The sequence below is a fragment of the Alnus glutinosa genome, chromosome 12, assembly GCF_958979055.1.
Source record: "Alnus glutinosa chromosome 12, dhAlnGlut1.1, whole genome shotgun sequence".
In the NCBI taxonomy this organism is placed as follows: Eukaryota; Viridiplantae; Streptophyta; class Magnoliopsida; order Fagales; family Betulaceae; genus Alnus; species Alnus glutinosa.
In genome coordinates this window covers 20,799,897-20,825,225 of record NC_084897.1, presented here as the reverse complement: position 1 = coordinate 20,825,225, position 25,329 = coordinate 20,799,897, and the positions used below count along the sequence as shown (strand labels likewise).

The window sequence follows — 25,329 nt, the reverse complement described above, 5'->3', positions numbered from 1 at the left end:
AAGAAATTCTATACAAACAGTTGATAGAGATTCCTAAAGGGTCACAAAATTGTAAAATCATTTTGAAATGAGCCCTTAATTCCTCTTCCTTGCAGGATGTAAAAGTTTGGCTTCTTAGCCTTCTACCCTATCTAGGTAATTAGTACTAACATGCTGTTATGGAATGTACATGCTGTTATAGAATGTTTGTTTATGTTATTTTTGATAATTAGTTTTGAATCCTTTAAGCTTTTTATGCTAATTTTATGTGTTCAGTGTTTGTTTTTTTGTTTTTTTTGTCTGTTGTGTTTATTTAAATCCTTAATCTTGAAGCAGGGGAGGAGTCGGTGTATATTCAGTTTAGTAGTGCTAGGTTGATAGAGTTTTAAGAACCATTTATCAATTTATTTTTTGGATATAGTTTTCCTGTACGTTGAGATTTGGTGTGATGATGGCAAGAATGCCAAGAATTATACCAGTATTACTTCCGTTGATTCCTAACATCAAATCTAGAATGGTATCCTCTCTTTCCGATTAACTCATGATGATCATCAACACTTTCGTGTCACTCCCATTAAATGGATTTCCTACGAGAAGATGGAAAGATGCAACAACTGATAATGTACTAATAAGAGACCTGGGAAGAAAAGAAAAAAAAGTAAGTGCTGTCCGTTTTACTTTGAAGTGGAAAAGATCTTGTCCATAGAGTAATATGATATTTCTAGTTTCTCTTATCGTACGTACTTAATTACCATTAATGAGATATTGTGAGAGTGATTGAGATATAGAGCTTTCCGTAAATGCATGCATGGTCAAACATTAATTGAAGCACATTTACATCTTTCTAATGAAGGCAAATGTGCTTGAACCCGTATAATGTATGCATGGCCAAACATTAACTGAAATACATTCACGTCTCTCTCGAGAGAAAATCTTTGTCCCACAATAGCATACATGCACAGCTACACAGTGCAAGACGCAAGTGGATCACCCTAATATTAATACATAACTTCACGATTGACGTCCTTAATTTCTACAAACACGACTTCTCGATATTGAAAATACACATACCGGGTTCACTCAAAATGCAAGAATCACCGTAGTATGATGGTTGAAATGAGATGGGCAGCTACAAGGAAACATCTTCTAGAATTGGTCTAAGTGGAGTATCTCTGCTTTAAACTGAGTTGAACAAGTTTATCAACAATTGACTCAAAACCATAGCATGATCATTGAAATGTCGAACATGCATGTCTTTTATAACATAATGAGCAATTGGTATCTGATTCACAACATGAAGATGAGAAACCTTAAACTTACTTAATTAACGATTACAAGAAGGTGGTAGATGCCAATTATTTTAGATAAATAATGTTTAGTTAAAATAAATAAATATTTAGAGAGTTTGTTGTGTGTGTTTAAGATGTGGTTAACTAAAATAGTAAAAATATTTTTTTCTTAGCTGAAATTTGAAAAATAAAATTAGATAGCTCATTGAGGATGCTAAAGTTATATTATGTAAGCTAACAAATTTAATAAAATAATTACACCAATATTTTTTTTTTTTTTTTTTTTAAATGGCACCCCCAAACTAACTATTGGGAGTGGCCCAATTACCCTTTTGGCTAAAACGTGTGGTTCGACCTCTCTCAAACTCGTCTTCTTTTTTAGATTTCGTTGATGTAGTTGAAGTTTTTTTAAAGGATAAAATTTATTATAAAAAAGATAAAAAGTCAAAATAAATCTAGATTGTTGAAAATCTGAACCGATAATGAACGGTTGAGATAAAATATATTTGCATCCTTACAATACTTTAAGAATTGAACTGGATCACAATCCCTTGGGTATAAAGTAGTAGAACAAATTTAATTTTTGTGGAGATTTCTCTGGACTTTCTGTAGTTTGAGCGTAAATTCCCTATACGGCCATAAGTTTCATTTTTCGTCGATCCATGTGTACATTTTCCAGCACTATAGAGTCTTCTCTAAGAAACGTGGCTGCTTTGCTAGGAGGGTGAGGAGGTGGCGTGAAATGGGTGTCACTTTTTTGGGGTACTTCTACACAAGATTTATGAATAAAAAATATGCATTGCGCACTAGTGTAGAAAAGAGGGAATACGGGATGCATACATCCATCACATTTTCTTTGTTGATAAGAAGCTCATCAATAAGTTTTAAGTCATGTTGATGACAAAAATGTTTGATTTCTTCGGCTATTTCAATCTTATCCTCTCCGATCATGAACTTTTCAATCCATACCGTGAATATCAATTTTAAATAAAAAAACAACATGAATATCACAAGAGTAGTGATTCACTACCACCTAAATATACAACTTTTCACCACCTTGTCTATGTGGTAAGGTGGTCCCCCACTTTAATTTATTTTAAAAAAATAAAAAAACTCAAAAAGTTGTGGGGGACCACCTTGCCACATAGGTAAGGTGGTGAAAAGTTGTATATTTAGGTGACATTGAATCATTATTCATATCACAAAGCGCGCATTTACCAAGAGGGCTTAGATATAAAACAACCTCAAATGACAAACAACATATGTCTATGTATTAATAATATCTGCATTTTTACACGCGAGCACGACATAATTATATACATTTCTACTGCATATATATATATATATATATATATATATATATATATATATATATATATATATATATATATATATATATATATATATATATATATATATATATATATATATATATATCTACTTACCTGAGAGGGGAAGCCATCGGAGATGTACGAAACAAATTTTGCTTGTTGCGGCGTTGAGTTTTTTTTTTTTTTTTTGGGGTGGGGGGGGGGGGGGGGGGGGGGGGGGGTGTAAGAAATTGAAGTGGATTTTGCTTTTTTCAAGCTCTTGTTAATGGATGGAGTTGGAGTGGAATTGAAGTTTTAGGGTTAAAAAAAAAATTAAAATAAAAAATTCAGGAATTAAAATATTAGGAAAAAAAACATTTATTATTCCCTCAAAATTACCAAATAATTTTTAATGGAACTTTCAACCGGTAGGGTTGAAATATCCCACTTTTGCACAAAAATGACAAATACTTTTAATAAAAAAAAGTCGATTTTTTTTTTCCTAAAATTTCATATATATATTAATTTTTTTTGAGTTTTTTTTTTTTTTTTTTTTTTTTTCTTAAAAGTTGATTTCTCTCTCTCTCTCTTCAGGAATTATTTATTTTTTAGGGTGGCCAAGGCTGTGGGTCGCTTGTGGCCACCCTAGAAAAAAAAATAGGGTGGCTGCGAGCCATCTCAGAGGCCGAGGGTGGCGCCCGGTGGCAGCCATCCCCTTTGGTTTTTTATTTTATTTTATTTTATTTTTGTGTTTTATTTTAAAAAAATATATTAATTTTCATATTTTTTATTAATTACAGTGGAGGGCATTTTGATCTTTAAATCAAAATTAACGCACAAAAATAGCATATTCCATCAAAGTTAACGGGATTTCTTGACGGAACTGGCCAAAGTATGTAATAATGGTAGTTGAATACTTTCTTTTGATCGATGTGTCAGTTCATGGAGTTATGTTGACAATGACTGGTAGTTGATGAGACGAAAAAGTAATTATTCATATTTTTTATGTTGTAATCTTCAATTTCTCCTCCTTGAATCGAATAAAATAAAAAATAAAAAATAAAAAAATAAAAACAGATAGAGAAGAGAGATATTAGGCAAGGAGACAATTACAGAGGGCGTCAAAATAAAGTAGACAGAAGATAAGCATGAAACTAAAAATTAAAAAATATAAAACAACTAACGTGTTCAGACACAACATTTCAATAGTAGAGATTATATAGGATTGACATCATGTAAGAAAATTAATAAAGAAACCCACTTAAACTAGTTTTGAATTGCCTTATTTTTTTCTTTTTTCTAATGCAAAATTGACGCTTTATGATTTTGTATAATTTGGTTTTAGTTAATCTGGATGGTTTAAAAACATGTGAATTATAGGTCAACTCGCTTAACTCATAGGTGGTGTGTATGAGTGTATAACCCATATAATTTTTTTTTTTCCCAATTACAAACAAAACCCTAAAATGCTAAAATTTATATGAATCCATTTTTAAAATTTATATATATAACATTTAAATTTATATACGTACAGTCAAAAACAAGTGAAATGGGTTGTGATTTAGTCAACCCAACATGATCAATTTATTAAATGGCTTGCTTGAGTCGAGTTAGATCATGAGTCATCAGTCCAAAAAGGTCTTCTATTTATTAAACGATTAAAATGTTATGTCGTGTCGCCTACTAATTTAAATGCGTCACTTAGAAATTTGACATGTTTAACATAATCAAATTTGAGCTAATCCATATTACATTGACTTAGAGCACTAATAGCAAATGTCGTATAAGTAATTTTCTTCTTTAAATATGAAAAAATTTGAAAAAAGTCACAAAAAAAACAACCTGCAGCAGTTTTTCAGTTTCCTAATTTTCATCTACATGAGTATATTGGGTAGCAGTACTGCTATATAATGATTAAAAAAAAAAAATGACAAAAAATTGGAAAGTGAAAAAAGAGTTGGTTGATAAAGCAAAATGACAAAAAGTAATAATAGAGAAAAAAAAAATAAGAGTATTTAATTAATACAAGAAAAGATTAAAAAAAAAAAATCTATTATAAAGTGTTTTTTTATAAGAAAATAAAAAATAATTTTCTACCCTAAGTCTAAGAAAAAATGTTAAAGTATCTAATGTTTCTCTCCTATAAATCGATCCCACGTACCAACACTAATTATCCTAGAGACCATTTAATAACATGGTTGAGTTGAAATGGTTTAATAAGATTTGGATCCGAATCCGAATCTGGAATGGGTGGGCAATTCGGGTTCTGGGGTCGGGTTCGTGTCAACCCGGTCGACCCGATTACATAAACGGGCCTGACACGAACCCAACCCGATTATTAATTGGGTTTTGACATGCGACCCGAACACGACTCGATTAATAATCGGGTAACCTGAACACGACCTGATGAACACGACTAATAATCGTGCCACCCGACCCAACCCAACCCGACCCGACATCAATTTCATAATATGCATGTTTTCATATGCTTTTGATATGCAAATTTGGTTATGAAAATCAATTACCATTGGTTACTGGTTGCATTCATAAATTAAATACCGAAAAAATGCCTTTTTCTGCTGTGTTTCAGTGTCTGGTAACTTTGGTTGGTTGGGAACTTGGGATATAAACTATAAAGAGTGCAAGACAGGCCAAATTGTCGTCCAGATGACAGCTCCTTAACCAGTGAAAACAGAAAAATCTCTTTTGTGCTTCATGCATGTATATCTATATGTACAATAGCCATATATATATATTACATCTCACTTGGAAAAGTCTTCCAGAAAAGCAATGAAAACTATGTAACAAGGCAATGCTTTGACAATTTAAAATAGTCTTCAAGTTCTAGAATTGCCTCATCAAAAAAAATTAATCCAACGAATGAAATCAACCGATCACCAATATCAAAGTTAGGCTGAAACTCAATGAAGCTTTTCTCATAGCCATTCATTCATGAGAAATGCTAGCTAGGCATGACAAGTGTTTTCTTATGAATGAAATTAATAGTAATATTATGCATTAAAAAATAAACATTAGAAAAGTCCAAATCACAAACCATCAACTTAACATCACTTTACAGACAATATTTAATTATCTATATTCTGTTAAAATTTAAGAGGAATACAAAAAGGAAAATGCTAAGCTATTCCTCTCAAATTAAACTTAACTAAACATAACTAAAAATTTTACAACTAGTAAAGGCAAAACAGAATTCAGTTTCAGTCAATTAGTAAGGGCAAAACAAAACCCATAATTAAAACAAACCCCATAAAAAGAGCTCATCCACATATAAGCCAATGTTAAGGAATATTAATAGAATTTGTTCCTGATGAACTTGGAACATCATTGGAATTGAAATTCAAATTCAAAATATCTTCTTCAGGCTCATCAAACTTCATTTGTGTCAATTCTACATCAAGAGATAAGAGGAATTAGTGTAATAAAAACAAATATATAAGTTAATGAAAAAAAATAAATATACAAATAACAAATATTACCTTTCTCTTCAAATAACCAATCTCGAGTGCATACTAGTGCTTCAACAATATCAGATTTGAGCAAAGTCCTATATTGATCAATTATACGTCCACCAACACTAAAAGTAGATTCTGAAGCAACAGTAGAAATAGGAATGCTCAAAACATCATGAGCTATAGCAGCTACTATAGGATAACGAAATTCATTTCCTTTCCAATATGAAAGAATGTCAAAATGTCCATCCTCATCAATTATTAGTCTGGGTTCATCCAAATAAAGTTCTAATTGACTCTTATTTGCTTGAACATTATTCCCACCAAAACTATGAAACGCCTACAATTGAAAAAAGATAACGTGAACATAATTTACTAAGTAGTTAGAAGCATATATATTATATTCTAAGTTACAAACAATAACACATAAATCACAAAATAAACATATAATTTTACATTCATCGTTGCGGAAGTCCGCTTGACAGCCTTGACTTGTGGTTGGGGTACTTGGGAATTAACATGTCTTGCATAAAGAGATATGGCGCTTGAAGATGAGGAACCACCGTACTCCATAAAAAGATAGACTAATTTATCACGAACATGACAATACTCTCTAGAATTATTAACTCCATAAAGCCTTAAAAAATAGAAATTTACAAGTTCAAGCTTGTAACGAGGATCCAACGCAACTGCAAGAGCCAACACTATACTAAATTCTGACCAATATTTCTCAAATTTAGAGAGCATTTGTGTTGCCATTAATTTCTTATGTTGCCATTAATTTCTTATATTCATCTTCGCTCTCAACTTCTTTCTTCAAGATTACATAAATGTCAAAAATCACAGGAAAGTAGAAGTTGGCTGTGGGATACTTGGTACCAAAAAACTCACATGTAGCATGGTAAAATGGAGTCAAAAAACAACATATATGAGTCACTTGTTCCCACTTAGGTGCAGTAGGGCAATGCTTATAGTTTGAATCCATCATCTCTAAATAACTAAAAGCACTCCGATAATGAATAGCAGTTTCAAAAATAAGATATGTTGAATTCCATTTGGTTGGTACATCTTGTTTTAGCCCATTTCTACTTTCCAATGACATTTTATTCACAGTCAAAAGGAAATTTTGTTTTCTCATTTGTGATCCTCTAACATACTTCACACTATCACTGATCTTTTGGAGAGCACTATCAATCTCTTTCAAAACATCTTGAACTATCAAATTGAGAATGTATACACAACAACAAATGTGAAAAAACTCGCCTTCACAAACAAGGGTTTTCTTTATGTTCAATTGATTTCTTTATAAACCAACACAAACATCATTAGAAGAAGCATTATCCACTGTTATACTGAAAACCTTGGTCTCAATCCCCCACTCTTCTAGCAAATTATACGTCTTTTCACACAAACATATATCATTATGTGGTGGGGGTATGAATGAAAAATTTAACACCATTTTAGTTAAGACCCAATTCTTGTCAATAAAATGTGTTGTAAGACACATATATCCATCAGTAGTCAAAGAAGTCCACAAATCAGATGTTAAACAAATCCTACCAGGACAATCATTCAACATAAATTTAACCTTTTGTTTCTCCCTCATATGCAAATTTTTCACATTAGCCTTAAGGGTATTCCTAGAGATAAGAGGTGCATCAGAATGCAAGTATTTTATCATCTCTCTCAACCCTTCATACTCAACAAATCGAAAAGGCAAATCATGCTTAATGACCAAAGCAACCAACAATTCTCTAAATTTTTTGGGACAAAATTTAGAGTTACTTACAGACAGAGATCCCTGACTTCTAGATAAAAGCATCTGTCCAACTTCACGAGTGTTTCTCCTCAGACAATTGTCTATGTGGTGCTTCAAATTTCCAGTTCCATAAGTACTTGGAGTCAAGTATACAGTACCACACAACTTGCATTTTGCGTTTAACTTCTCACCCTCCTTACCACAAATGGCATCAAAATGTTCCCAAACGGCTGAAGTCTTCCTACGCTTGTGGCATTTTCCCTCTTTCTCCACACAAACATAGTCATCTTCTTCTTCTATTGTAGTCAATTCAACCATATCATCCTCAAAGTCTCTAACAATATCATCACCAAGTACTTCATTACTCATATGCACATATAATTATTAGTAAATTAGTTCTTCAATCCAAATTAGATAGTACAAAAAATTTAGCTCACAAAGACAACTTGAAACTTAAAAGGCTAATAATCTTACCTGCTCAGGCTGCTCTTGATCTTGATTCATGATTGGACACAAGTCACCCAATAAATGAGTTGTGTATGCTGCTTCATTTGTCTCTAAAAGCTATACAGATTACAAAAGAGTATTGGCAATTAGCTCTATTATAGTAGCAACAATTTAAATAATTTCAACCACAATCGTTAAATCGGTTAACACTTAACTGCAACCGAATATGGTTATTAATCGATAATTGCTTTCCATAAATTATTGATAAAAAAAATATCATGAATTGTTGATTTGTATTAATTTTCATTAGCATTGCCACAATGTCTTTGATTTAGAGATTAATTGAGAAGGGGAAGAACTATGAAAAATATGCTCTCAAGTTCATAAACAGAAATGCAGTAAAGTGGAACAAGTCACGTACAATGGTGAATTGGTAATACTTTGGTAACATTTTTTTGAGTTATAAGCAAGTGTGAGTGGGTGTCCCATTTTCCCTTTATCAAGAATTAGTAAGATGGAAGCTGGATAAGTTTGAGTATATAATAAACCAAGAAAAAAATTTGGTGAAGCCAGTGAAGTTTCAGAACCAGTACATTGGTGAGAACAAGGGGTGATTTTTCGTGTTCCTAATAACTTGTGGAATCAGTATAATAAATTTCTTTGATTTACAGAGCTCTATGAAATTAGGCTTTTGGTTTGTCAAAAGACTGTGATAGAAACAAGGATTCAAAATTTATAGAGCTCTGTGAAATTAAACAAGGATTCAAAATTTTGTAATCTCTTATTATGCATATAGAGTTGTTTAGTTCATAACTAGGTTTTTGAGACCATAATGGCTTCTAGAAGCTATAGATGGTTATACTGTAACTTTGTCTCCTGTGGAGTGATTTGGCATTTTGGCTACCCCTAAATGCAGTGGTTGAATATTGAAGCAAGATGTATTTCAAAATAACATGTTTTGACAAACAAAACTAAAATTAATTTAATCTAACAAAAATTAGTTTTTAAAGGGCTAAAATTACTTTAATCTAGAAAGTAAAACCGAAAACATACCGGTTGTGGCGTCGTTCGGGGGGTGGAGCCGCGGAGGTGACCAAACCGTGCGAGGCTCAGCGAGAGATCGGCCGGATGGTGGGCAGCGACACTGATGGTGGTGTGGCCAAGTATATGGTGGTGGGTAAGAGAAAGGGGAGGGAAAAGTTTGGCGCAGAGACTGCTAGAGAGGGGGAAAACTGGAAAAGGCCGGATGATTATTGGCGTGCGGGCGGGCGGGGTGCGGGCTACTAGGCAGTGGGCTAGGGTTCGCAGCAGAATCGCAAAATCACAGTTTCAAAAAGGGCATTTCGTGTTTCGAACCTTCGGTTCAGGTTCTGCTGTTCTGTAACTTCTGTTCTTTACTTCTTTTCTTTTTTCTTTTTTTTTTTTTTAAAAAAAAGGTCAGAATCGGGTTGACCCGATTTCGATCTGAACCTGATTATATAGAACTCAAACCCTATTTTTCCGTGTCATGTTCGTGTCGGGTTCGCGGGTCGTATCAAAAATTGCCAACCCTATCTGGAATCGATCATACGAGGCTTGTTATAAAAGATTGATACTTTCAACGCTTGCATAACAGGACGCTTCGTCTTAACAATTGATTTGATTGTTTCAATCAAAGCTGACACACATGTTCAATTAGCAGCGCCCAAACGATGACATTTCCCTGCATGCCTCGTGTGTTCCCATCAGCAACATCAAATGCTTTTTGGAGGGAATCAAAAAACACCCATTTAAACACATTCCCATCCACCAAACCGTCTCCGTGCTTCCCTTTTGCTTCTCTTCCAACTGGAACACCATTCCACCCACGAGAAACGCCGTCGTCTAAGTCCCGCCAGTGGAGTGAGGTGAGCGGTAATTATCCAACCTTTGTTTTTATGATCATTTTACGTATTCTTCCTTAAGAAAGTCTTGTAGATTTTGACTATCATGACATGTAATTTTGGTTGCTTTAATTTTTTCTTAAGCATTCTTCCTTATAAAAACCTTCTTTTGTAGCTCAAAATAATGCTCATCACGTGTTTAGCTGAATGTTTGTAACTTTTTGTATGTCTGTGTCAATGTGTTTTTACAAACTTTCCATTACAGGCCTTTTGTAGAAATTGTTGTATTTGACAAGGTATTGGATGAATCAGGAACCATCAGAATTATATAAGGAGACAACTTGTTTGATTCAAGAACCCCAAAAGAAGCAGAAACTGAATGAAGAAGATCGGTACATTGATGGGAACAACAAATACTTAGGTAACTTACCTGATAAGATTCTTCGACACATCCTTTTATTTCTTCCAATAAAAGATGTCGTTAGGACAAGCGTGCTTTCTAAAAGCTGGGAATACAGATGGGCATCTATTTCCAATCTAGATTTTCGTCTAGAATTTTGGAAGCCGCTGCCACTTGCAAAGGCCATCTCCAGCAATGAAAGTTAGAATAGCTATTAAAAAGAACAATTCTCTACTTTAACCACTGTTTATCCTATTTTGTCTCCAACAGTTCACTCTCTACCTTTTTAAAATATTATTTTTTAATCATTTTCTTTAATTTTTGTTTTCATTTCTCTCTCACTCTCTCACTCTCCGGTCTCCCCCAACCCCAACCATTGCACTACGACGAAGAAGAAGCACCCACCGCACCACACTCTTACTTTAATACCGCACCACTTAACCACCGGATCAACACCGTTCAACCACCGCACACACGACGTCGATCCACCCACGGCCAGAGATATGGAACCACCGATTAGCACCGATCAAGACCGATCCACCGGAAAAAGGGCACAGCTGAAGCCGATCAAGACCCCTGCGGAATCCACCTCCAGCTTCACTAGCGTCGACCCATCCACTAGACGTCACCCATCGTCGATCCATGGAAGATCGGGGCCCATACTACTGATCAAGATCCTGGCAGAATCCACCTCCAGCATCACTAGCGTCGACCCATCCACCAGACGTCACCCATCGTCGATCCATGGAAGATCGGGCCTCATACTGTTGCTTCCATTGTTAGATGAGGGACGAAGAGTGACAGAGAGAGACGGAGAGGGACAAAGAGTGACAGAGAGGGACAAAGAGGAATCGGAGAGGAAGAGAGGGAGAGAGAAATTATTAATAAAAAAAGTCCAAACACATGAACAATGAATAGCCAGTGTTGGCTATTCATTGTTCATATGTTTAAAGAAATGGTTAAAATAGCCATTCTGTTGGAGAAGAAAATTTACTAATAAAAGTCAAATTTAACTATTTTGAAGGAAATAGCAAGTCCGCTGGAGATGGCCTAAGAAAAGGCTTTTGATGAATTTTGTGGAGGGTGCTCTGTCTTCGTGACTCTTGTAATATTAAACAATTCGATATCTCTGTCCCTTGTGATGCATCTCGTGTTAATACGTGGTTCGTTGCCGCTGTAAGGCATAATGTTCAAGAGTTGTATGTTAGTCTTAACAACTTCAAGGGAGAATTTTCATTGCCTTGTTGCTTGTTTACTTGTGAGACACTGACAAGCTTACGCCTTTGTATGTCCTATATCCTCAAGCTTCCCACTACAATATGTTTCTCAAATCTAAAGACCTTGACTCTTGAAAGTGTTACATTTTTGGATGAGTACTTAATCGAGCAGTTATTCTATGGTATGCTAGTCCTTGAGAAGTTGTGTTTACGAGATTGTAGCTGGAGGGGTCTCAAGGTTGTGCGTCTTTCTGCTCCCAAGCTTCATTCTCTCAGCATAATTGAATTTGAGAGGCCAAATTCGAGTTATAGGGATGGTTGTCAGATTATGATTTTTGTATTCAGTGTAAAATTTTTTTATTACTCTGGACTGTTCAGCGACTATGTGTTGTGCATGTCATTCTCATTAGAAAATGCACGGATTAATGCTATCCCTGAATCTGATAATTGATCAGCTCAAATTAGTCGTCGCATGTATAGACTTCTTATAGGGGTCTCCAACGTAAAAGAACTAACTCTTTCCTATCAGGTGGTTAAGGTACAGCTACTTCTCTCTTTGTAAATTCAAAATTTTACTGTAACATATCATCATAATTCTGGAAAAATCAACACCTACTTGAAGTGCTTGCATAATTATGCTATGATAAAGCTCATCCCATTTAAAGGGAAAGTTACCCTTCTATGTTTTCAAGCTAATTGAGTGGTGACAAATGTTAGACGGGCATTCTTGTGTATGAGAAAATGTCATGACACAGAAAGAGTGTTATCCTTGAACTGCCTGCATAAATTAATTTGGTATTATGGAATTCAGTTTATGTGAAATTTCAAAGAAGGTTGTGGTTTGGTGATAGAACTCTTGTTTTTGTAATTTTTTTATGATGCTCACAAATCAAAATGGTGAAAATTGAAATATAATCATGCAATACTCAACTTATTTTTAGAAATTATGGGACCAAATGGGATTTGTATTTGTATAGCATTTGGGAAACCATTGGATAAGTGCTACTCTGATTGTTCCTATGTGAATGATGAAAGTTTGCATACATCGTTTATGTTCTACTCTTAAGTTATGTGTTATTGATATTAAACACATAATTCTTCTTTTGCTTGGCAAGACTTCATTTATTTTTGCCTTGTTCTTGGAAGCAAGTATGTTAATTATGTTGCATTGCTTTATACTGTTCTTAGGTTTTGACAGATGCAGTAGAACACTTATTTCATATGCCTATGTTCAATAACCTGACGGATTTGGTATTTTATGAGGGCTCGGCAATAGATCTTGACTGGGTAGGACTGTGGAGGATATTGCAGAACTCTCCTTGTCTCAAGACTATGATATTTTATGAGGTAACTTTATTGTACTTGTGAGTGTATATGTTCCATCTTATTGCTGATTTATTACCATGACTAAAACTTTTAATTTGTATGATAATTTAGAGGATCAGCTTGCAAGAGAATGATGATTGGAAACTAGACCCACTGCCTCCATGTTTCTTGTCCCATCTCAAGTGGATTGAAGTCTATAGTTTTTAGGTATCTAAGGAGCAGCTTTTTGCTGTGAAGATTTTGCTCAAGAATGCCGTTGTTTTGGATGAAATAGTTATAAATCTCTCATATAGCTTAGAGAGAACTTAGAGACGCATGAAAATATCTACGAACAGTTGGTAGAGATCCCTAAAGGGTCCCAAAATTGTAAAATCATTATACATTGAGCAAGATATAACTATTTCATCAAGAAAGGCTCATTTTAAGGGGTTGCATTTCACAAAATTAAAATGAGCCTTTCTTGAGCTCTTTCTTAGTAAAAAATCCTTTAATTACTCTTAACTACTAACTTGCCATTACAGTGTTTGTGATAATTAATTTTGAATCCTTTAAGCTAATTCTAATTTTATGTCTTCAGCGTTTGTTTTTCTAGTTTTTGTTGTTTGTAACTCCAAGTTGGTCTTATTTTTGTGTCATTTTTGTGATTATGTGTTTCGTGTGCATTGGTAATTTTACCTCAACAAGGAGAAAATCAAAGTTGAAACGAAGGCCAATTGGGCAATGCTTTAATTACTGATGTTTTTCTTTAGGTATTGTTAATCTGATATTTGGTAGTGCTGGTCCTGTTGGAATGTTCCACAACTTTGGCCTTTATATTTCTATCAAAACCTTTGATTCCCCTTCTTAGTACAGAGACCAAATGGGTTGATGGAGTTTTACCATTTTTCTCAAAAATTTCACCGTTACCATTTTTCTCAAGCATATTGTGTTTGATTGATCCATACTTTGTTACATTTTCACGCTGCTGATCTATTACATTGCCAGCAGTTTAGAAGTGCTAGGTTGATAGAGTTTTAAGAACCTTCGTATAACATCTCCCATCTCTTTTATCATTTTTCTTTTTTTTTTGGATATAATTTTCCTGTAGAGAGATTTGGTGTGCTGATGGCCCCATTTCATTCCTTCCATGACCTCCTTTCTTAGGCCTGCCCTAAATTGAAATTATCCCATAACAAAGCTAACCCACATGTTGAAAAGTTTTTCCAAGAAAATACTTAATGATGCATTGTGCCTAATGCAAAAGCTAGTAAGGGAAACCCTTTTTCTTTTTTTGGGAATCTTTTTGATTGCGAGTTAAGACTGGAAATGGCAAATCTTCAAACCATGTTTAGGTTTCTCTTTTATATTTTTTGAAAAACTTCACTTATAATCCATTATTTTTCATCACTTTTATTCAAACTGTAAAAAATATTATTTTAGGATATTTATCTTTCAATTTTTTTCAATTTTAACCATTGGTTAAAATTTTTCGTTAAATTCTAAAAATACCTATCATCATCAGAAAAGTTAAGACAAGCAAGTCCTCTAGATTCTAATGTTGACACCATCCAAAAATACTCTACCTAGATTGTTTAAGTTTGCATATCTGCTTCTAATTACATTCAAAACAATTAAGACAAGCGGGTTGTCTAGATTCCAATTCAGACTCCATCCAAAAATATTTTACCTACATTGTTAAACTTTGCATATTTGTTTAAGTATAGCTTTGAAACCAGCATTGAAAAAGTTAAGACATGCAGGTTCTCTAGATCCCAATGCTCACTATCTTTAACTTTTCTACCTAAATTGTCTACATCTTTATTAATTAACTATAGGCAAAATCTATGATAAATTCTTGGGTAAAAATGTGATTTGAAATCAATCATTCAATTTTTATTTTTGGATTTTAAACGCCAAAGTTTTCAATTATTTCAAATTGGTCTCTCCGTCATCTTTTTGTATAAGTTTACTATATAGCGTTAGTGCCATATCAGCCTTTTTGTTTAAAATAATAATTTTTCTATTTTATTAAAAAAAATCTAAAAAATAATTTTTATTTTTTAAAAAAAGTTAAAAAAAACCCACTATTCATCTTCCACCAATATAACCCCCTGCGGCAACAAACCCTATTCAGTCTCACACTTTTCCTTCGCTCCCAACCAATCCTCCTCTGCCACCGCCTTCTCCGTCTTCATCCTTGTCGTCGGGCCGCCTTTCTCTTCATTCTTCGCATCCTTCGCAAACACCTGCACAAACAGAGGATTTTGCCCGGCCAGCCTGCCAGGATCTGACAGTTTTGGATTATTTACGGTGAAAGGCATTTTTGTCTCTATATTTGTGAGTTTATTTTGTCATTTATTTCATTTGACAACTGGCACAATCTAAAGCTTTAGATCAAAAGAATGGATAGTATTTAACAATTTGAGATCTCAAATTGTTGAGGGGATCATGATCCTTGTAACTTTGTATCTAAGCGTCAATGTGTTTTTACAAAGTTTCCAATCCTGGAGTTCAGGTAGCCTTTCGTAGAAATTGTTGTATCTAACAAAGTATTGGATGAATCAGGGGAATCGTCTGAATTATGGAGACAACTTGTTTGATTCAAGAACCCCTAAAGAAGCATAAACTCAATGAAGAAGAGGACAATGATTGGAACAACAAAAGCTTATGCGACTTAGTTGGGCTGTTCTTCGACACATCCTTTCATTTCTTCCCACAAAAGATGCTGTTAGGACAAGCTTGCTTTGTAAAAGGTGGAAATACCTATCGGCTTCTACTCCCAATCTGGATTTTGAACGATCCTTGCATGCTAAGGGAAATCATTTGAGGAATTTTCTGGAAAGGGTGTTTTGTCTTCGTGATTGTTGTGCTATGAAACATTCACTCTCTATTGTGATGTGCTATGTGATGCATCTCGTATCATACGTGGATCTATGCCGCTGTAAGGCATAATAATGTTCAAGAGTTATATATTAGGCTTTACTACTTCATGGGTGAATTTCACTGCGTTTTTGGTTGGTTACCTGTAGGACACTGACAAAGGTGGTATTATGCACTCTTTCAAAGGTGGCTACTTCTAGGCCAACCACTTGGTTGTCTCTACATCCCTACTTGTTTTGGATTATTTACGGTGAAAGGCATTTTCATCTATATATTTGTTAATTTATTTTGGCATTTATTTCATTTGACAACTTGCAATTTTGAAGCTTTATATTTAAAGAATGGATAGGATATAACAATTTGAGATCTCAATGTGTCTATGGAAATTTGAGGGGATCCTGATCCTTGTAACATTGTATATAAGCGCCAATGTGTTTTTGTAAAGTTTCCATTATTGGAGTTAAGGTAGCCTTTCGTAGAAATTGTTGTATCTAACAAAGTATTGGATGAATTAGGGGAATCGTCTGAATTATGGAGACAACTTGTTTGATTCAAGAACCCCTAAAGAAGCATAAACTCAATAAAGAAGAGGACAATGATTGGAACAACAAAAGCTTATGCGACTTAGTTGGGCCGTTCTTCGACACATCCTTTCATTTCTTCCCACAAAAGATGCTGTTAGGACAAGCTTGCTTTGTAAAAGGTGGAAATACCTATCGACTTCTACTCCCAATCTGGATTTTGAACGATCCTTGCATGCTAAGAGAAATCATTTGAGGAATTTTCTGGAAAGGGTGTTCTGTCTTCGTGATTGTTGTGCTATGAAACATTCACTCTCTATTGTGATGTGCTATGTGATGCGTCTCGTATTCATACGTGGATCTTTGCCGTTGTAAGGCATAATAATGTTCAAGAGTTATATATTAGGCTTTACTACATCATGGGTGAATTTCACTGCCTTTTTGGTTGGTTACCTGTAGGACACTGACAAAGGTGGTATGATGCACTCTTTCAATGGTGGCTATTTTTAGGCCAACCACTTGGTTGTCTCTACACCCCTACTTGTTTAGGATTATTTACGGTGAAAGGCATTTTCGTCTCTATATTTGTGAGTTTATTTTGGCATTTATTTCATTTGACAACTGGCAATTTTGAAGCTTTAGATTTAAAGAATGGATAGGATATAACAATTTGAGATCTCAATGTGTCTATGGAAACTTGAAGGGATCCTGATCCTTGTAACATTGTATATAAGCGTCAATGTGTTTTTACAAAGTTTCCATTATTGGAGTTAAGGTAGCCTTTCGTAGAAATTGTTGTATCTAACAAAGTATTGGACGAATCAGGGTAACCATCAGAATTATGCACACAACTTGTGTGATTCAAGAACCCCGAAAGAAGCAGAAAGTCAATGAAGAAGAGGACATTGATTGGAACCACAAATGCTTGGGCGACTTACTTAAGGCAGTTCTTCGACACATCCTTTCATTTCTTCCCACAAAAGATGCTGTTAGGACAAGCGTGCTTTCTAAAAGGTGGGAATACCTATGGGCTTCTACTCCCAATCTGGATTTTGAACGATCATTGCTTGCTAAGAGAAATTTTTTGAGGAATTTTGTGGAAAGGGTGTTCTGTCTTCGTGACTGTTGTGTTATGGAACATTCACTCTCTATTGTGATGTGCTCTGTGATGCATCTCGTATTCATACGTGGATCTATGCCGTTGAAAGGTATAATAATGTTTAAGAGTTATATATTTTGCTTTACTACTTCATGGGCAAATTTTTACATCCTTGTTGCTTGTTTACTTGTAGGACACTGACAAAGAAGGCATTATACGCTCTTTCAATGGTGGCTACTTCTAGGCCAACCACTTGGTTGTCTTTACACCCCTACTTCCTTTAGCTGATCCTAGCCACCTGGCTGAAATTCGGCCATTCTAGACAGCGAACTACCACATCCCAGCCAACCGGCCAGGATTCGGCAGTTTTGGATTATTTACGGTAAAGGGAATTTTCGACTCTATATTTGTGAGTTTATTTTGGCATTTATTTCATTTGACAACTGGCAAATTTTGAAGCGTTAGATTTAAAGAAAGGATAGGATTTAACAATTTGATATCTCAATTTGTCTAAGGAGATTTGAGGGGATCCTGATCCTTGTAACTTTGTATCTAAGAGTCAATGTGTTTTTACAAAGTTTCCAATCGTGGAGTTCAGGTAGCCTTTCGTAGAAATTGTTGTATCTAACAAAGTATTGGATGAATCAAGGGAATCGTCTGAATTATGGAGACAACTTGTTTGATTCAAGAACCCCTAAAGAAGCATAAACTCAATGAAGAAGAGGACAATGATTGGAACAACAAAAGCTTATGCGACTTAGTTGGGCAGTTCTTCAACACATCCTTTTCATTTCTTCCAACAAAAGATGCTGTTAGGACAAGCTTGCTTTGTAAAAGGTGGAAATACCTATCGGCTTCTACTCCTAATCTGGATTTTGAACGATCCTTGCATGCTAAGAGAAATCATTTGAGGAATTTTCTGGAAAGGGTGTTCTGTCTTCGTGATTGTTGTGCTATGAAACATTCACTCTCTATTGTGATGTGCTATGTGATGCATCTCGTATCATACGTGGATCTATGCCGCTGTAAGGCATAATAATGTTCAAGAGTTATATATATTATGCTTTACTACTTAATGGGTGAATTTCACTGCCTTTTAGGTTAGTTACCTGTAAGACACTGACAAAGGTGGTATTATGCACTCTTTCAAAGGTGGCTACTTCTAGGCCAACCACTTGGTTGTCTCTACACCCCTACTTATTTTGGATTATTTACGGTGAAGGGCATTTTCATCTATATATTTGTTAGTTTATTTTGGCATTTATTTCATTTGACAACTGGCAATTTTGAAGCTTTATATTTAAAGAATGGATAAGATATAACAATTTGAGATCTCAATGTGTCTATGGAAATTTGAGGGGATCCTGATCCTTGTAACATTGTATATAAGCGTCAATGTGTTTTTACAAAGTTTCCATTATTGGAGTTAAGGTAACCTTTTGTAGAAATTGTTGTATCTAACAAAGTATTGGACGAATCAGGGTAACCATTTGAATTATGGAGATAACTTGTGTGATTCAAGAACCCCGAAAGAAGCAGAAACTCAATGAAGAAGAGGACATTGATTGGAACCACAAATGCTTAGGCGACTTACTTGAGGCTGTTCGTCACAAATGCTTAGGCGACTTACTTGAGGCTGTTCGTCGACACATCCTTTCATTTCTTCCCACTAAAGATGCTGTTAGGACAAGCGTGCTTCCTAAAAGGTGAGAATACATAGGGGCTTCTACTCCATATCTGGATTTTGAACGATCCTTGCCTGCTAAGAGAAATTTTTTGAGGAATTTTATGGAAAGGGTGTATAGTCTTCGTGATTGTTGTGTTATGAAACATTCACTCTCTATTGTGATGTGCTATGTGATGCATCTCGTATTCATACGTGGATCTCTGCCGTTGTAAGGCATAATAATGTTTAAGACTTAAATATTTAGCTTTACTACTTCATGGGTGAATTTTCACATCCTTGTTGCTTGTTTACATGTAGGACATTGACAAATGAGGTATTACGCGCTCTTTCATTGGTGCCTACTTCTAGGCCAACCCCTTGGTTGTCTCTACACCCCTACTTCCTTTATCAGATCCTAGCCACCTGGCTGAAATTCGGCCAATCTGGACGGTAAATTACCAGATCCCAACCAGCCGGCCATGATTCGGCAGTTTTAGATTATTTACTGTAAATGGCATTTTTGTCTCTATATTTATGAGTTTATTTTGGCATTTATTTCATTTGATAACTGGCAAATTTTGAAGCTTTATATTTAAACAATGGATAGGATTTAACAATTTGAGATCTCAATTTGTCTAAGGAGATTTGAAGGGATCCTGATACTTGTAACTTTGTATCTAAGCGTCAATGTGTTTTTACAAAGTTTCCAGTCTTGGAGTTCAGGTAGCCTTTCGTAGAAATTGTTGTATCTAACAAAGTATTGGATGAATCAGAGGAATCGTCTGAATTATGGAGACAACTTGTTTGATTCAAGAACCCCTAAAGAAGCATAAACGCAATGAAGAAGAGGACAATGATTGGAACAACAAATGCTTATGCGGCTTCCTTGGGGCCGTTCTTCGACACATCCTTTCATTTCTTCCCACAAAAGATGCTGTTAGGACAAGTGTGCTTTGTAAAAGGTGATAATACCTATCGGCTTCTACTCCCAATCTGGATTTTGAACGATCCTTGCATGCCAAGAGAAATCTTTTAAGGAATTTTGTGGAAAGGGTGTTCTGTCTTTGTGATTGTTGTGCTATGAAACATTCAGTCTCTATTGTGATGTGCTATGTGATGCATCTCGTATTCATACGTGGATCTATGCCGCTTTAAGACATAATAATGTTCAAGAAATATATTAGGCTTTACTACTTCATGGGTGAATTTCACTGCCTTTTTACTTAGTTACCTATAGGACACTGACAAAGGTGGCATTATGCACTCTTTCAATGGTGGCTACTTCTAGGCCAACCACTTGGTTGTCTCTACACCCCTACCTCCTTTATCAGATCCTAGTCACCTGGCTAAAATTCGGCCATTCTGGACGGGGAACTACCAGATCTTAGCCAGCCGGCCAGGATTCGGCTGTTTTGGATTATTTACGTTAAATGGCATTTTTGTATCTATATTTGTTAGTTTATTTTGGAATTTATTTCATTTGACAACTGGCAAATTCTGAAGCATTAGATTTAAACAATGGATAGGATTTAACAATTTGAGATCTCAATTTGTCTAAGGAGATTTGAGGGGATCCTAATACTTGTAACTTTGTATCTAAGCGTCAATTTGTTTTTACAAAGTTTCCAATCCTGGAGTTCAGATAGCCTTTCATAGAAATTGTTGTATATAACAAAGTATTGGATGAATCAAGGGAATCGTCTGAATTATGGAGACAACTTGTTTGATTCCAGAACCCCTAAAGAAGTATAAACTCAATGAAGAAGAGGACAATGATTGGAACAACAAATGCTTATGCGACTTCCTTGGGGCTATTCTTCGACACATCCTTTCATTTCTTCCCACAAAAGATGTTGTTAGGACAAGCGTGCTTTGTAAAAGGTGGTAATACCTATCGGCTTCTACTCCCAATCTGGATTTTGAACGATTCTTGCATGCTAAGAGAAATCATTTGAGGAATTTTGTGGAAATGGTGTTCTGTCTTCGTGACTGTTGTGCTATGAAACATTCACTCTGTATTGTGATGTGCTATGTGATGCATCTCGTATTCATAAGTGGATCTATGCCACTGTAAGGCATAATAATGTTCAAGAGTTATATATTAGGCTTTACTACTTCTTGGGTGAATTTCACTGCCTTTTTGCTTGGTTACCTGTAGGACATTGACAAAGGTGGCATTATGCACTCTTTCAATGGTGGCTACTTCTAGGCCAACCACTTGGTTGTCTCTACACCCCTACTTGTTTTGGATTATTTACGGTGAAGGGCATTTTCGTCTGTATAATTGTTAGTTTGTTTTGGCATTTATTTCATTTGACAACTGGCAATTTTGAAGCTTTAGATTTAGAGAATGGATAGGATTTAACAATTTGAGATCTCAATGTGTCTATGGAAATTTGAGGGGATCCTGATCCTTGTAACATTGTATATAAGCGTCAATGTGTTTTTACAAAGTTTCCATTATTGGAGTTAAGGTAACCTTTCGTAGAAATTGTTGTATCTAACAAAGTATTGGATGAATCAGGGTAACCATTTGAATTATGGAGACAACTTGTGTGATTCAAGAACCCCGAAAGAAGCAGAAACTCAATGAAGAAGAGGACATTGATTGGAACCACAAATGCTTAGGCGACTTACTTAAGGCTGTTCGTCGACACATCCTTTCATTTCTTCCCACTAAAGATGCTGTTAGAACAAGCGTGCTTCCTAAAAGGTGGGAATACCTAGGGGCTTCTACTCCATATCTGGATTTTGAACGATCCTTGCCTGCTAAGAGAAATTTTTTGAGGAATTTTATGGAAAGGGTGTATAGTCTTCGTGACTGTTGTGTTATGAAACATTCACTCTCTATTGTGATGTGCTATGTGATGCATCTCGTATTCATACGTGGATCTCTGCCGTTGTAAGGCATAATAATGTTTAAGAGTTAAATATTTGGCTTTACTACTTCATGGCTGAATTTTCACATCCTTGTTGCTTGTTTACATGTAGGACACTGACAAATGATGTATTACGCGCTCTTTCATTGGTGCCTACTTCTAGGCCAACCCCTTGGTTGTCTCTACAATCCAACCTGCTTTATCAGAACCTAGCCACCTGGCTGAAATTCGGCCATTCTAGACGGGAAACTACTAGATCTCAGCCAGCCGGCCAGGATTCGGCAGTTTTGGATTATTTACGGTAAAGGGCATTTTTGTCTCTATATTTGTGAGTTTATTTTCGCATTTATTTCATTTGACAACTGGCAAATTCTGAAGCTTTAGATTTATACAATGGATACGATTTAAAAATTTGAGTTCTCAATTTGTCTAAGGAGATTTGAGGTGATCTTGATCCTTGTAACTTATTATCTAAGCGTCAATGTGTTTTTACAAAGTTTCCAATCCTGTAGTTTGGGTAGCCTATCGTAGAAATTGTTGTATCTAACAAAGTATCGGATGAATCAGAGGAATCGTTTGAATTATGGAGACAACTTGTTTGATTCAAGAACCCCTAAAGAAGCATAAACTCAATGAAGAAGAGGACAATGATTGGAACAACAAATGCTTATGCGACTTACTTGGGGCCGTTCTTCGACACATCCTTTCATTTCTTCCCACAAAAGATGCTGTTAGGAAAAACGTTCTTTGTAAAAGGTTGAAATACCTATCGGCTTCTACTCCCAATCTGGATTTTGAACGATCCTTGCATGCTAAGAGATATCTTTTGAGGAATTTTGTGGAAAGGGTGTTCTGTCTTCGTGACTGTTGTGCTATGAAACATTCACTCTCTATTGTGATGTGCTATGTGATGCATCTCGTATTCATACGTGGTTCTATGCCGCTGTAAGGCATAATAATGTTCAAGAATTATATATTAGGCTTTACTATTTCATGGGTGAATTTCACTTCCTTTTTGGTTAGTTACCTGTAGGACACTGACAAAGGTGGTATTATGCACTCTTTCAATGGTGGCTACTTCTAGGCCAACCACTTGGTTGCCTCTACACCCCTACTTGTTTTGGATTATTTATGGTGAAGGGTATTTTCGTCTGTATATTTGTTAGTTTATTTTTTCATTTATTTCATTTGACAACTGGCAATTTTGAAGCTTTAGATTGAAAGAATGGATAGGAATTAACAATTTGAGATCTCAATGTGTCTATGGAAATTTGAGGGGATCTTGATCCTTGTAACATTGTATATAAGCACCAATGTGCTTTTACAAAGTTTCCATTATTGGAGTTAAGGTAGCCTTTCGCAAAAATTGTTGTATCTAACAAAGTATTGGATGAATCAGGGGAATCATTTGAATTATGGAGACAACTTGTTTCATTCAAGAACCCCTAAAGAAGCATAAGCTCAATGAAGAAGAGGACAATGATTGGAACAACAAATGCTTATGCGACTTACTTGGGGCCGTTCTTCGACACATCCTTTCATTTCTTCCCACAAAAGATGCTGTTAGGACAAGCGTTCTTTGTAAAAGGTTGAAATACCTATCAGCTTCTACTCCCAATTTGGATTTTGAATGATCCTTGCATGCTAAAAGAAATCTATTGACGAATTTTGTGGAAAGGGTGTTCTGTCTCCGCGATTGTTGTGCTATGAAACATTCAGTCTCTATTGTGATGTGCTATGTGATGCATCTCGTATTCATACATGGATCTATGCTGTTGTAAGGCATAATAATGTTCAAGAATTATATATTAAGCTTTACTACTTCATGGGTGAATTTTACTACCTTTTTGCTTGGTTACCTGTAGGACACTGACAAAGGTGGTATTATGCACTCTTTCAATGGTGGCTACTTCTAGGCCAACCACTTGGTTGTCTTTACACCCCTACTTGTTTTGGATTATTTACGGTGATGGGCATTTTTGTTTGTATATTTGTTAGTTTATTTTGGCATTTATTTCATTTGACAACTGGCAATTTTGAAGCTTTAGATTGAAAGAATGGATAGGATTTAACAATTTGAGACCTCAATGTGTCTATGGAAATTTGAGGGGATCCTGATCCTTATAACATTGTATATAAGCGCCAATGTGTTTTTACAAAGTTTCCATTATTGGAGTTAAGGTAGCCTTTTGTAGAACTTGTTGTATCTAACAAAGTATTGGATGAATCAAGGGAATCGTTTGAATTATGGGAGCAACTTGTTTCATTCAAGAACCCCTAAAGAAGCATAAACTCAATGAAGAAGAGGACAATGATTGGAACAACAAATGCTTATGCGAGTTTCATTTCTTCCCACAAAAGATGTTGTTAGGACAAGCGTGCTTTCTAAAAGGTGGGAATACCTACGGGCTTCTACTCCCAATCTGGATTTTGAACGATCCTTGCTTGCTAAGAGAAATTTTTTGAGGAATTTTGTGGAAAGGGTGTTCTGTCTTTGTGACTGTTGTGTTGTGAAACATTCACTCTCTATTGTGTTGTGCTATGTGATGCATCTCGTATTCATACGTGGATCTCTGCCGCTATAAGGCATAATAATGTTTAAGAGTTATATATTTGGCTTTTACTACTTCATGGGCGAATTTTCACATCCTTTTTGCTTGTTTACCTGTAGGACACTGACAAAGAAGGTATTCTACGCTCTTTCGATGGTGGCTACTTCTAAAAATGAGGTGATTTGTTCCCCCGGTGAAAGTTCTATGCATTCCATCCCATTTCATCTTTTGAATTCATTCAATGAAGTTTCCCCTTCTTTGTACACAGTATCAAGGGGAACGTTTAGTGCCTTCACAGTTGCATTTTTTAAAATAGGAAATATGACCTCCCCAAACATCACTTGCATCTTCTATAGTGCAGCATGGGCAACTCTTAGCTTCTACTACCTTTCTTTTAAATAGGTTGGTCTTGGTTGGTAGTAAGTCGTTACAGGCCTTCCACATAAATAGCTTCACCAAATTTGGAACTTTCAAAGACCAAATAGCTTTCCATACCTCATGTCCCTTGTGCCTTTGAGAACATTGGCCTCCTTCTTGGTTTTGTATCTCCTTTCCCAAGTGATACGCACTTCTAATGATGAAAATGCCATTTTCAGTGCCTCTCCATGTCAGCCGGTCTCGTGGCAGCATCGGACTAATGGGAATATTGATGATTACCATAGCCTCTTCCTCCCCAAAAACTGCCCTTATTAGA

The 25,329-nt window shown here is 35.5% G+C and overlaps 2 protein-coding genes across 2 annotated transcripts; one reads left to right on the top strand and one right to left on the bottom strand.

Annotated features, from left to right (window-relative positions):
- Positions 1 to 5,877: 5,877 nt before the first annotated feature.
- LOC133852639 (zinc finger BED domain-containing protein RICESLEEPER 1-like) lies at positions 5,878 to 8,176 on the bottom strand. Its single transcript, XM_062289407.1, has 5 exons — positions 7,360 to 8,176; positions 7,206 to 7,263; positions 6,505 to 6,685; positions 6,076 to 6,388; positions 5,878 to 5,987 (listed from the first exon to the last, which is right to left on the bottom strand). The coding sequence occupies exons 1-5, from the start codon at positions 8,174 to 8,176 to the stop codon at positions 5,878 to 5,880; spliced, it is 1,479 nt and encodes a 492-aa protein (XP_062145391.1).
- A 9,104-nt stretch (positions 8,177 to 17,280) lies between these two features.
- Positions 17,281 to 19,658, top strand: LOC133852638 (uncharacterized). The gene is made up of 3 exons (XM_062289406.1): positions 17,281 to 17,647; positions 19,061 to 19,244; positions 19,523 to 19,658. Exons 1-3 carry the CDS (start codon positions 17,281 to 17,283, stop codon positions 19,656 to 19,658), a joined length of 687 nt encoding a protein of 228 aa, XP_062145390.1.
- Positions 19,659 to 25,329: the final 5,671 nt, after the last annotated feature.

Bases quoted from the DNA above. Each gene is read 5' to 3' on its own strand.
- LOC133852638 (XM_062289406.1), top strand. From the start codon at position 17,281: ATGCACACAACTTGTGTGATTCAAGAACCCCGAAAGAAGCAGAAAGTC. The intron at 17,648-19,060 runs GTATAATAATGT...GTGTGATTCAAG, and splicing joins TGGATCTATGCCGTTGAAAG to AACCCCGAAAGAAGCAGAAA. The intron at 19,245-19,522 runs GTGAGAATACAT...GTTTACATGTAG, and splicing joins ACAAGCGTGCTTCCTAAAAG to GACATTGACAAATGAGGTAT.
- LOC133852639 (XM_062289407.1), bottom strand. From the start codon at position 8,176: ATGAGTAATGAAGTACTTGGTGATGATATTGTTAGAGACTTTGAGGAT. The intron at 7,264-7,359 runs GTTTATAAAGAA...TCAATTTGATAG, and splicing joins TTCTAATGATGTTTGTGTTG to TTCAAGATGTTTTGAAAGAG. The intron at 6,686-7,205 runs GTATGTTAGAGG...CTATTTTTTAAG, and splicing joins AAGATCAGTGATAGTGTGAA to GCTTTATGGAGTTAATAATT.